The 13,511-nt window shown below is 39.8% G+C and overlaps 2 protein-coding genes across 3 annotated transcripts in view; both read left to right on the top strand.

Annotated features, from left to right (window-relative positions):
* The window catches only part of LOC308125501 (frizzled-3-like), a 28,391-nt gene extending 25,861 nt beyond the window's left edge, over positions 1-2,530 (top strand). The window contains exon 10 of the mRNA XM_080489319.1: positions 37-2,530. Coding sequence (XP_080345445.1) covers positions 37-259 — 223 coding nt within the window. The 3' untranslated portion in view covers positions 260-2,530. The remainder of the gene's footprint in view (positions 1-36) is intronic.
* Positions 2,531-4,228: 1,698 nt separating this feature from the next.
* On the top strand, positions 4,229-13,255 carry LOC308127233 (PWWP domain-containing DNA repair factor 3B-like). 2 transcript variants are annotated; one of them, XM_080492130.1, is made up of 14 exons: positions 4,229-4,418; positions 4,889-5,035; positions 5,250-5,560; positions 5,674-5,938; positions 6,112-6,279; positions 6,390-6,460; positions 6,904-6,977; positions 7,079-7,139; positions 7,236-7,311; positions 7,415-7,465; positions 7,573-7,814; positions 9,334-9,555; positions 9,642-9,730; positions 10,579-13,255. In XM_080492130.1, the coding sequence occupies exons 2-14, from the start codon at positions 5,029-5,031 to the stop codon at positions 10,673-10,675; spliced, it is 1,734 nt and encodes a 577-aa protein (XP_080348256.1). In that variant the 5' UTR covers positions 4,229-4,418; positions 4,889-5,028; the 3' UTR covers positions 10,676-13,255. The 2 variants fall into 2 exon arrangements, with proteins under 2 accessions (XP_080348256.1, XP_080348257.1); XM_080492131.1 differs by having other exon boundaries at positions 4,231-4,701.
* Positions 13,256-13,511: the final 256 nt, after the last annotated feature.

Below are 13,511 nucleotides of genomic sequence, written 5' to 3'. Positions count from 1 at the left end.
CTCTCTAATCCTTATTTTTGTCCCCTTCTGTCTCAGGAGTGATAGTATGGTTTACCGAGGAACAGAGAAGAACAGTTTCCATGGCAGCATGCCACGTCTCAACCACCCGCTGTCTACTCACAGCAGCCTCCATCAGATAGACGGCAACTCGAGGCACAGCAGCCAACATGATGTATCTGAAGCCCCTCCCACCCTCATCACCCATGGAACCACAGCCAGCGAAAGTCGAGCCGCTGAGAATGACGGCACCAGCGCCTGAGAAGACTCATTTCACAGGAAGTGATTATTGTGTGGATGCGGTCACTGCCTCTTGAAGGCCGAAGTATCTGCAGCAGAGAAAACGCATTCTGATTAGTGTGTGCTTTCTTTTCTGTCGTGCGAGTTGGTTCCTGTGAGTGCTGGGATGTGCTCTTGATTCCTCACTGGTCCTTTTTGTCAGCGTCAGTCAGTGAACAGGAAGACCTCACTGTGAGCTGCTCATGTTTCGTCTGTTATTTAATGGCAGTTTACGCCTGACTGCTCAACTCTTTTGGGTTGAGGTGAAGGATATACTCACACGCTCAAGCTTTTGTTCATTCTTTCAGTTACACTTTATATTCAGGGAAAAATCATGAAAGTTAGATCATTACAAGGAAGGTTAGTGTATCTGAAACTACTCTCTGCAGCTCTGCTGGGTGTGCTTCTCGAGAAGGAAATGCAGGTTGGACGTCGTTTCCCAGTTGAATCTTGCATTGTTCATGTCATGATGCCATTGTTTCCAAATCTTGCAGGACCTCCAAAAATAAGGCTAAATATGTGAACATTGTCAATCATCGCTTTTGTATAATATGAAACGTCTCTTCACTTTATAAAATCTCACATGAATTCTGACTTTTCATCCTGGACTGCAGATCCCAATTAATGACTTTTTCATCGTGCAGCTTCACAGACAAATGTGGACCTAACATGATATTGCGGAACTAGCTGTGATTTAAATATTTGTTTTTTTTTATACTGTGTGTGTGTGTGTGTGTGTGTGTGTGTGTGTGTGTGTGTGTGTGTGTGTGTGTGTGTGTGTGTGTGTGTGTGTGTGTGTGTGTGTGTGTGTGTGTGTGTGTGTGTGTGTGTGTGTGTGTGTGTGTGTGTGTGTGTGTGTGTGTGTGTGTGTGTGTGTGTGTGTGTGTGTGTGTGTGTGTGTGTGCGCCCCCCCCTCCCCCAGTCTGGTAAAGATAGATAAGGCAGCTTTAAAAACAGGGAAGAACACCTTTAGCCTGATGCTGTCTATTAAAGAGCTTTTGAGCTTTTGCCTTACAAGGTTCTGAAGTCTGTGCAACATATGACACGTCATACACCTTGAGAGTGAGACTAGAGTTTCACAACAGATTTGGGTATCCATCATAGCATTTGGATCTCGCAACTGCACAGACTGCAAGAAAACTTTGAAACAGATTTATATTGTGAAACTCACATATGTGAGGCTGGTAGGAATTCTGGAAGAGAGGTGGTTCTTCAGTAATATTCAACTAAGATGCTCTGTGATCATTTCTGTCTGTGTTCATCAGACATAAAACTAATACTCAAAGAGGTGCGGAAAAAGACAAAACAGTCACACTGTAGAAAAAAGAAACATTCACACATCACTTAGTTCACTGATTTTTATTGTATGGATCTTCAGTCAATTGTTACAGAAAGTGTAAATTGTGTTGTTGTTTTTTTCTTTGTGTTTTCCCAAGTTGACCTACCTCGCCTATCATGTACCTTCAGCCTTCACTGTATCTGCTTACATAACCTGGTGCTTTTCGGAAAATCGCAACCACATGATCATAAACTGAACAAGTACTTATTTCTGGAAAGTCTTACCTAATGTACAGTTAAACTGAATCCATACAGACAGGAGGATATGTATAGCAGTCTATCCGTCCCACAGTTGGCTTTGTGGTTTTCCAGTCTACCTCTTCAGTGGAAGCCGAGCAAACTCTTTGCCTCTCAGCGTCGCCTCCATCCTCCCGTCTGCCTGCATCATGACCAGCGACCTGCTGTCAGCTTGCCTGCCTGCCTGCATATCTGTTGTACATAGATTTTCTGTACTCTGACTAATCTGCCTCACATTTGCCTTCTGCCTCTCCTCGTGTATATGTGCCCACGCAAATCTTTTTTTGGACCTAAAGCAATTGTCTGTACTCTTAGAAAGTTTCTGACTGCTTACCAACATTAACTGTTGTGCTTTTAACTGTGAATTGGACCGTGCAGTTAATACGATATCATGACATTCAACACAACGAACACCAAGAAACTCTTTGTCAGGTACGCTCATTAATATCCATCCCCCCACAGTGAGACTGGAGCGCTCTTCAGTTTCTGATGTCATAAATTAACGCAGCTTGTGACTAAATCATAATCTTATAAAAACATGATGCATTTTCAAAGATGGTTGAAATGTGAAAATATTGTGAAATATAAAATGAGTTGTATTTGCATTTTAATTTATTTGCAGTATGAAACTGTTTAATGACTTGTTTTACATGCAGTCTAATAAACTTTTATAGACTTCACTTTGTGTTCATCATGAGTTATGAATTACTTTCCTTATCCCACCTCGAGAAAGTGAAACATTTACAGCTCCCTCCGTTTTCCGAAATGTTAATCTCTAGATTTGTAAGATGTAGGGTGAAACTTCCATATTTATTAGAACGGCACTTGGTAGAGTGCATACTTTCACCATATTTGTTTGCGGAACCGACTTAGCATTGTTAAAATGATAGCCGCTGTTCTCCTCCATCAGGTGCCTCTCGCATCCGTTTTGTGTGGGAATATTTTTCCCAGTTCTTGGGAATTTATTCGGAAACTGTGAGCTGTAAACGTCCCAAAATGTACTTGATTGGTCCTTGGATGATGACATATCATCCCTAAAAATTTCATGCAACTTGAGTGACAAGTTTTTGTGAAAAGTAAGACCGGCCGAGGTAACACTGTACAAAGTTGACAAACTAATAATAAAATCAACAATACTTAAACACGAGTATCTCCTAATGCGTCAAAATACAACTGGATTAAACTTGAGAGCTGGGGCATGCCTGTTTAATACAATGTTCTAGCTGAGCTTCTGCTTGGAATAACACACCACTGTCCCATTAATCCAGAAAAACAGAGCCAAGTTTTTTATATTTAATTTTTTCTCATAATTCTCAGATAACTATCTCATAAACTCAGATAAACAACAGATTTATTTTTTCAAATAAAACGCTATCTTATAATTTCTGAAAAACAGAGCCAAATTTTTTTTCTAATTCATTTTTTCTCATAACTATCAGATAATTATATAATTAATTCAGAAAAACAAAGTACATTTTAATTTTTTCATGTGAATGCAATACACTTCCATACTCGACCAAGTGCCTGTTCTAGTTTATGTATTGGTTTGTATGTATGTTGTATGGACGTATGTGAAAGTAAGCTATTATTGTAAAAGTGAAATGTTTATTGAAGGATTGGTTAATATTCACGTTAATCACAATAAATACATCTGTGTTAGAATGCAAAGTCATTTAAGAAAGTGATAAATCGTTTAATTTATTAATATAAAAACATGCATTTATTCATATTAATACCTGCTGCCAACATTCAATAACAAATATGTCTTGTCAAGTCTGCACCCAAAAATCCATCTGAATGGATTCGACTCGTTTTGATTGGTCTGTTGAAGTAGACCTGTAAAGAAAGTCTTAGAAAGATTTAATATTGTGAGTGAGCTCCACATAAATGGACGCGAGTGTCTCTTTAATCCACGTGGGAGTACACTCCCTTAAAGATTTAAATTGTTCAGTGAATTTATTTGTGCTGTTTTTGTTTACTAAGTGAATTATTTCTCTTTGAAGAATAATGAGCAACTTCAATGGTGTGAAGAAAATGACACTTATCTTAGTTTTATAAATTGAAAACCACATATCTATTTCTAACGTGATATCAAGGACATACAAAGTCTGTTCCTACACTTTCTGTTCAAAGTACTGTGTTGTATTTGTTTTCAATCTTCATAATACAATACAGATGGCAATTTTACTCAGGGATTTTTGTGGAGCTCGCCCCGCCAGATGAATCCAGTCGCCTCTTCTGAACTTGTATGAAAGGAAACATTAAAAATATTTAGTGATTTAAACTATAACATGGAGTGAGCTGCCCCATTGTAGGCCCGCCCCTGTTGCAATGACTGAAATACATCCTCCAGTCCAGCAGGGGACGCTGCATCTTTTGGGTTCTTAGCTTGATGCAAGAAAAGACAAAGTGGTGTTTATCACGGTTACTTTCGCTCTTCGTGTGTACTATTTCATTTGTTGCAACTGTGTAGTGGAGTTCATGCGTAAGACATTCAGATAACCCAGGTCTGGGCTGAGTGACATGCTGAAGCTTGAGGCAGAATATCCCAGCTGAAGGCTCGGATCGTGAGTATCGAGTTGTAGTTTTAGCCTCCTGCGTTTTCGTCACACGTTTCAAGATCTGTCAAATCGCTCTCCGACGATCTCCGTGTTTAATGCTTCGCTGTTACCAAACACTGCAATTTTCGCTGATTGCCGATATTATCCGACACCAGCACGCGATTCATGACACATCAGCTCTGGACGGACATATGTTTTTGTTTCCAATCAGACTCGTTAGTGTAGTAAAACTGCATGTTTGCATGTTCCCGACAGAAACTGCACCGTGGTAACTTGTACCTCATCTATAGTAAGTATGAGTAACCTCGGTTTTTGTCGGTCTTTTGAGTTATTAGGATTTTGTCTTTAGTATTAAGTGTAACGGAGTGTCCACGACAGCAGGCTTGTTTCTGCATCGTTTCCTGATAGAACATGTCGATAAGATGGTCTCATGCTGAGGCTAAAGTGTTGATTTTTCTTTCTTGTGTACCACACAGCCTAGTTCATCCTGACAGCCAGCCAGCTGAAGGGAATCCAGCCCTGATCAATGTCACAATCTGACACTGACATATTTGTGTGATCCAAAGCACTCATTAGAGATCTCTCCAATGTGAAGACTACATCAAGCTAAACAGCTATGGCAGGTAAATGCATTTCATTTATTTAGCGTTTTTTGAACTGCTTGAGCAGTCCCAAAGTGCTTTACACTGTTAATCACATTCACCACCCATTCACACATCAGTGGAGGCGGCTGCCATGCAAGGCGCACGATGTATGACGTTCAGTGTCTTGCTCAAGATTATCTTGTTTAACTTCTGAAGTGTGTAAACTACTAAAAACTTCACTTGTCCTTTCAAGACAACGGCGTGAGTCTGACTGCAAATGATCGTCCAGGTGTCGCTCGGAAAACAAGAAAAAGGAAAGGGGACCAAAAAAGAGAGAGAGTAATCTCTCCAGCCAAGCAGGAGTCAAATGCTGTGCAATGCAGTGATCTCACCACTGCCAGCCAGTCTCCAGTGACCTCACCGATGACTCCAAGGAGAAGCACGAGAAGAGCCTGCCTGGCCTCCACGCCAGTCCGTGTCCCCTCTATTGACCTCCTGCCCAGCATCTCTCCTGGAGTAACACCAGTGAAGCATAGATCCTGTGGCCTCATCACTGAGCCAAAGGTTTGTTGTAAAGCTTTACTTTAAACATTGTCTTTGCATTGAGAAAGTTGTTTAATTTTATACGATAAACTTTGGTGACTTTGCTTTCTTTTCTTTTCTTTTTACTGTTGTAGAAGTTGGAGGTGGATTCGCCACCCTCCCAGGTCAAATCACAACGTAGATGTCGGAAGGTTAATGCTTCTCAGACAAGTTGGACAAAACAAATAGTAAGACAGAAGCCAATGCAGCCCCGCAGTGAGACAAATGGTCCTCCAGCGAAGCGCCAGCGTGGCTCAAAGAAGACTAAGACTGGGGATTTAAAAGCATGCATGGCATCCCGATCATCTGAGCGCGATAGACCAAGATTTGAACTGGAAGAGCCTGCTTCATCTGAACAAGGTAGTTTTTCCTCTGTGTACTTGTATTATACGGTGTTTGACTCTCAATGTGGCTTTATAGTTGTTAGGACACAAGTACTGCTTGTAGCTCAGCTCCTTTTTATAAAATGGTCAAAAACCCAAAAGATCTGCTCTAAATTTGTGTCATTGAGATCCTCTTCCTCTCTCCCACAGCTGAGTCATTGCTGTCTTCAGATCTGTCGATTGAGCTGAGTCATCAAGAGGAACGGCCACCCTGTTTATTCCTGCAGAGTGACGAGGAAAATGATGAGGAGGAGGAGGAGGAGGAGGAGGATGAGGAGGATGAAGAGCTCCCGAGTTTCTTGATGCAGGCAGACATAAGTAAGAGTCTGCAGTGGCTGGATGCATTTATTCTTCAACAAGGGCTGAAGACAAACTCAATAATGCAGACATACTATTGGCCTTAAATGGATTGTCTTTTCGTTTTTTAGAATCTCCACCCATTACTGAAGGAGCGTTTGTGTGGCACAAATTCAGACAATATCCTTACTGGCCTGCATTGGTGAGTGGTGGAAAAAATCCAGATTGGCATGTGTTTCAAACATATTTTGCCAATTTTATAAAGACAAATCACAAGTTGACCCACGTGAGAAGCCTGAACTTATAAACATTAGGCTTTTTGCACATTTTTGAACATGAGAATAATGTTTTGGAAACTTCTTTGTTTTGTTTTTCTGCTTAATCCATTGAGAATATTTAAGATGTATCAATTTCTCACTGATAAGTACATTTCTAATTTAACCCTCTAAATAGTCACCCTCTAAAACAGATATGCAAAGGCATTTTTGCTTAGTTTTTCCCAACAGAAAAATGTTTTATTTGTAATTTTAGTCAAAGAATTATTTTGTGACCAAAATACCACATTTACTGTGTAATTTGGCTCCCAACTAAGAGACCATACCCTCTAATGACTTTTGATTAAATCCATGCTATGTTCCTCTGCAGGTCAAGACTGTCTACCGTAAGCAGAAAAGAGCCAGCATTGTGTTCATTGATTACCCGAGCTTTGAGAAAAAAGGGTATGAAATGACATTTGTTTTTTTCCAAATCATCCAATTTGCTCATGTTTGTAAATGGCTGAACAGTGTTGCACACCTGTGGTCCCATTTTATTTCTAAAGGTTTGTTGTGCCTCTGAAGTCCTTGAAAACTTTTGAATGTGAAGAAGCCAATGAGCTTAAGGTAAGAACTCCTCAACAACTTTTTTTTTTTTTTTTCCTAATAAGTGTCATTTCCTGACCCAGTGCTAAATCTATGGTTTTCTGAATTTCCTCACAGCGTGAAGCCAAAGAACAGTATGACGCTGCAATCTCCTGGGCGTTTGACTTGATAACGGACTACAGATTTCGTATTGGTAAATGCTGTTAATTTCCTATTAACAGAACAAGATAATGGTCATTTTCATAACCACGTGCATCTAAATTGGTGACGGCACTAATTATGTTTCATCTTTGTAGCATGTGGCTCATTTTCTGGCTCCTTCATTCAATACTTTGCACACGACATGAGTAAGTGTCCATCGCTAATGTGGCAGTGCACAACATAAACCAAGGGTTTCTTGGCGTCCTGCTTGTTCCTGATGATGCACTCCACTGCTGCTCTGCGACTGTTTCAGGCTACCCAGTGAGGAAGACGTATCCTCAAGAAGCTTCTAAGAGACTGAACATAGCCAGTGACGCAAACATGTTGGAGTGGAGTAAAGATGGCAAAGAAGACGGCTTGAATGAACAAGAGGAAGATGATCGCAGGGTTTCAAAGAGGCTGCTGCCAGACCGGACGCACGCTGCACACAACCGCGCCAATGAGAAGCTGGTACATTTCATCGTCAGGCAGCGGATGGTGGAAAGCCACCTTCTGGTATGAATCTTTCTGGAATGGCCAACCACTGTCTCATTTATTGAACTGTTTTCCATTCATGTCTTCCGTACACAATTTGATGAACAAAACAACACTGTTGTTGCAGCCTTCAGACAAGTCATGGATCACTGGGGCAGGATTACTTGTTTTGTTTGGTCTTATTTTTACATGGCAAAGCTAGTTGGGATAGAAGGTTGACAAAAGGGCATTGATCCTCATGGGGTTTTTTTTTTGTTTTTTTTTAGCAATGTAGCACTAAAAAAAAAAGAAACGCCATTTGAAAGAACAAGAAATCTAAACGGTTCAAATGAGGACACAAATTTCTCACAAAAGGGAAACGTGCTCTTGTCTGGGCTTTTCTTTTTGTTTTTAAAGTTCCCGATTAAGCTCTGAACTGCTATAACCAGGTCATCGGGGGGGGGGAAGTGGGAGGTGCTTCAAAGAACACCCGTGTAGTTTTTGCACCTAATGTGGTTTTATCACTAGTGAGTGTGGATTCTCCCAACCCAATGCCTTTCAGTAAACTGCATTGCACAGTTTATGTCGGGTAATCTATGAGGATAACCCAGTTGTTTATTGGAATGAGCACTTCATTCATCCCGCCAAAAGTTTGATATGCAATGAGAAATTCATTTAAATTTTTGCTGCTTAATATAGATTTTCACTTGACCTTACTGTATGAGTACAAGGGAAGTCTGCTTTATTGCAACTGCTTGGTGGAGGAATTGGAGTCACTGTGATTAGCTGGTTGCCGACTCAGCAATGTGATAAAAAATTTGTGACATGTACTGACTTGCATTTATGCTGTGAGCTGTGTTTTTAAAAAAAAAAAAAAGAAAAAAAAAAATGGATACATATCTAAGTAAGTAATTCATTCCTAAACAATGGCTTCAATGGGTGTGTGTTAAGAGAAGAGTGAATGCATAATGGGTTTGGATTCTTTTCACAAAATAATATAAGGGTAAACATACAAAGCAACCTATACTTTTAAATCTGTGAATTGTTGTAGTGATGGAGAAAGTGTTTTATCCAGCAAAAACACTCCCTAGCTTTCACTGCAGCATTGTGCCATCAGCTGTATTACTCTGGGTTTGAATGTGTTATTTCTGCTAATCTTCCCCAAACGGATGTCCAGGTGACAAATTATGGATAGCAGGTTATGACCATTCAAATTTTTTCCGACATATGGACCAGGGGTTTTAACGCCTAGTCTGTATGTTTTACATTACTACTACACTGCAAATCTACACATTGCACAGGTTTGACAAAGAATGGGTGCTAAGGGAGATAATGGCTAATTATAACTAAGTTATCAAAGATTTCTAAATAAGCTTTACATTTATATTTGGGTGCGGTTTTCGAGCATGAAGAGAGAAAGATACACTTGTCGTCTACAGTCACGTTTCAGTGCTATGAGGCATTTAAAAACAAATCTGCTAAATCTTGTAATACTGCATTCAGCTTGGAACAAGTTGTGTCCGACTGAGTAAATGTTGTTCCTGTACCCCTCTCCTCCCAGGCTGTGATCTGTGGGGAGCAGCAATCCAGATGGCTGCGCTCCTTCATGAGTGCCAACCGGAGAAGGGTGGTGAACATATACCTGGAGGATGACCAGCAGTTGGACCGAGTCTACTGTTACCTTAGTAAGCTCTACACCACAGCGGTGGCCACCACCTCCTGTTTAGCGGAGGTGAAATCTACAGAGTGTGTCCCTTTTGTTCTGGATGTGCTTCTTCCTGAGGTGAGCTCCAGCGTTTTACTCATGCTCGTAAATAGAGTTTGATTTCAGAGGGGACGACGTTGCAAGATGCTTCTCGTTCTTTGCAGGCTATCATCTACGCCATTGCTGGCGTGGACAATGTGTCGGTTGAAAAGGCCGAAGAAAAGTATCTGAAAGGACGATGTCTCAGTAAACGGTCGGTGTTAAAGCAGCAAGTTTGAATGTTTACATTTGTTGCGATGCTGAAAGTATTTTAAGGATGTGGTAATGATGTAAAAGGTGAAACGGTTGACATAAACCTACAGGAATTAAACTAGTAGGGAAAAAGTAGAAAAAGTTAAAGGAAAATACTTTTATTGACGGTACAAGTTGTCACTACATTTATACAGTTTGCACAAAGGGGTTAAGAAAGCTGTATTTGTATTGTTTGTTAGTTATTTCAGTGCTTCTTGGTAATAAAATATATGCTGTTGGACAGCTGGCTTATTTATTTTAAATGATCCAACATTTGTGGGTTGAGCCTGAAAAATGAGTGACAGTTATGCCCTTAAATGTTTTGCTAATCTTCTTAAAGCATCCAGCATATGAGATACTTAGGAAATTATCAGGCTTTCAGGCAGTATAAGATTTATTGCCAAAAAGAATTGTTATAAACAAAAAAAGAAATCTATCAAACAATTTTCTTTTTATTTCTATTTATTAGATATATTGAACCTCACTCAATTATGTATGTACCAGATTAGAACAATTTAAATGTTTCAACTGTATTGTTTTCACTCTGACAATTCCATCAGAGATCTTTTCCATTTCGTCTGCAATAGACGGTAAAATCTATTGCAAAGAGCAGTAAGATGGGATCAATGCCACATAAGCCGAGTATTTAAGGTTTTGCGATTGTGTGCAGTGGAAGTATTGACACTTACATGACATGCGTCTCTGAGCTATTCTCCAATGTGTAGCTGCCTCATTTTGCTTTTAAGATGTGACGTTTGCATCTAAATAGTGAGCATGATGAGTGACTTTGACTTTCTTTTTGTATTTCAGAGAAAGACAGGAGTTTGACCTTATGATTGAGAAGCATATGAAGATCAAAACCTGGAATCACAACACGATGCCTGCTTTCTCTGAATATATCGTATAACAGACTGGATCATGAGTACTGACTTGTGCGTGTGGTTTTTTTTTTTTTCTTTTCAATTGGTGATCTAGCTTTGCCTGTGTGCCTTGCAGTCAGCGTCCATGTATCACCCCAGCCAACATGCCTCACCCCCACACTGCTTAAGGTCACCTTGTTAATGTACATACTAGTGTTTTGTTTTGTTTTTTTAAAGCCTATGAAATGAGAACCAGGACTGCTCAGTTTAATATGTAATCTTAAAAAACCCATTTGTCTTGAGTTCAGAACGGGTAAGGATCCATGTTTTGACTCCCGAATGGTTCACAGATCAGAGTCGCAGGTGTATTGTGGATATGCTCTATTCCACGTTTGAAGAAGTACAGTTCTTGCAATGCTAAATGTTTTCAGACACTAAATGATCGTCACAGATTAAAACAATCTTGAGACCTCAGCACATGTTCACGTCGGAGATAACAATCAAACTGAGGGGGGAGAGATTTGAGTCACTTTGATTGGCTGGTTGCTGGCTCGCTCACGCTAACTGGCTACTTGAATGGATGTGTGATGTACAGTAAAGATTCTTCATCTCAGTAGGGGTAGTAAGAGTCACCTTTCAGTAATAGTGGAATGGTTCAGAATCCGGGGACCTCCTGTAATGGTATGAACCGTTTTTCTCACTAGTAGATGTGAGTTCAATAGAAGTAGTGAATATATGGCAGCTATATTCAAATTGGCAAAAGGTAGAGGGCAGTGCATCTTTATGAAAACAATGTTACTTCTTAAAATGAAAACGGGAAGACAAAAATTGGCTTGTCCAAAAATAGCAACATTTTTCAGTCCTGGGACGTTGCTTCTTTTTGTTTAGTTTGACTCAGAGTCACTGACCACACAAAAACATTTCATTTTTAAGCCTCGTTTGCTTGCAACTCCGTGTACAGTTGTTCAGAGGTGCCCAACATGTTTTTATTCTTATTTTGAAAAGAAAACTTGACACATGCTGAAGCCCATTTTGAAACATTGCCATGAGACCCACCTTTACTCCTGTGTCCACACAAAGGGGAAGAGATCTGTCACTTAATAGCAGATACTTATGTGTTACTGATTTTTGATGTTGGATCTTCATCTGTACCTCGGCAACAACAACGAGACACTGGGTGCTTTTTCGTCTACAATCAGGCCGTTTCTCTCCCACAGAGTGACTGCTGAACACAAAAAAACCTCACAAATAATTACTGCGTCTGCACCACAATTTGCTTTTATTGCTTTCGATCACTGATTTCATTGCATCACCTGTGAAATTGAAATCGGAAAACTGCACAGCAAAGGTGTGATGGAAGGACTGCTGGTGGAAGTGTCTCGGTGCCTTTCACTGTCGTCAACAAGCTGGAGACTGTTTTTATAATCTATTTTACTTTTTTTTTTTTTTAAGTCTGCTTTCTTGAGTTTGTATTTTGTCTTGTTTCATCTTAAATTTCAACTGTGAATGGATGATGACTTTGAGCTTTATTTGCTTCTCCAAAACTGTTCAAAGGCCTAAAAATTAATTTGCAAAAAAGGATTTCATGAGCACGTGATGTCTGCAGCCTTCAGCGTGCATGGTTTTACAGATTCACTCTCATAGCTCAGGTTTAATGCTGACACTACTTTAGCAATAACGTGGCTGCTGCTTGTACAGCTGCATTTAAAGTACACAATGTGAGGCACCATTGTACAGGAACAACAAAATGAAAGAAATGACTTGCCAGAACAGAATCTTATTTAAATCTTTCAAGATACTTCTTTTTATAAGAGATACATTCATATTTTGAATAATTGAGGTTAAGATACAGATCGATCCTCAATGGCAGCAGTCGTTTTTTCACCTGGCCCCTTTTAAAAAAACTAGAAAACCCATCACAATTTCAACTGTCTTACTGCTTCAAAAAAAGAAGCCATTTCTAAATGTGGTGGTTCTGCTCATGGTGTTCCTGCCAGCCTCCAGCCTTTGTGTTCAGAGTGGGTGAGGTCTGACTGATTCTGCTGTGGTGATGTAAATGTCTGTGGTCATGGGAAGGTTGGTACAATTCTCTGATAAGTTCAAATGTTGCCAATTAGAGTCTTTATTGTCCATCTTGTACACAAAATCATCAATCCTAAATATAAATTCAGCAGTGTCTGAGGAAGATGTATTGTTTGCTAAGCAGTCCAGCTCAAGATTCTGGAAGAGGCTTTATGCCCTTGGATCTAATCCCTTCAACTCACATTTAGAACTGTGATTGTGTTGAAAATTGCTCCTTGAAATTAATTGCAGATTAATTTTTGAAGTGATACAATGAATCGCTTCCTCTGCTCATGTAGGAATGTATAATTTCTATATTAGATGTATAGAGCGAGTCCATTGTTTGTGAAGGTACCTGGAACAACCTGACGGGTGGGCCATAATGGGAAAAGCACAGAGTAAAGTCAATCCAATGAAAGGGATGAGTTTGTGAGAGGTTTTAAAGTATTTCATACTTCTAATCATTTTGTAAAGCTTTATTGTACTTTATTTCTTTGTAAAGCACTGAATTGTCTTGTGTCTGACTGGTGCTCTATAAATAAAGTTGCCTTGCCTTCTCTGTGGACAAAGGTGCTTTTCATTCTTTCTGTTTGTGCCCTCACGACACTGAGCAAGCTATTAAAAAAAAAAAAAGCATGGCAGCAATAAGAAGTTGTCTGGGGTGAGAGAAGCCTGATCTTCATGGTTCTGGATATGTTCCTACAGAGGAATCTTTGAAGATAATGCAGCTGGAGAACCAAACCGGACATCTATTGGTCACTAATGCTTGTTTTCTATGGTGTGTTGTCTTTTGTCATGTGAAAACGTGATATTTTGGTGACA

This window comes from Lipophrys pholis, assembly GCF_963383615.2.
Source record: "Lipophrys pholis genome assembly, chromosome: 2".
Lineage (NCBI taxonomy): Eukaryota > Metazoa > Chordata > Actinopteri > Blenniiformes > Blenniidae > Lipophrys > Lipophrys pholis.
The sequence above is the reverse complement of the archived record's forward strand: the minus strand, read 5'-3'. Positions and strand labels throughout refer to the sequence as shown.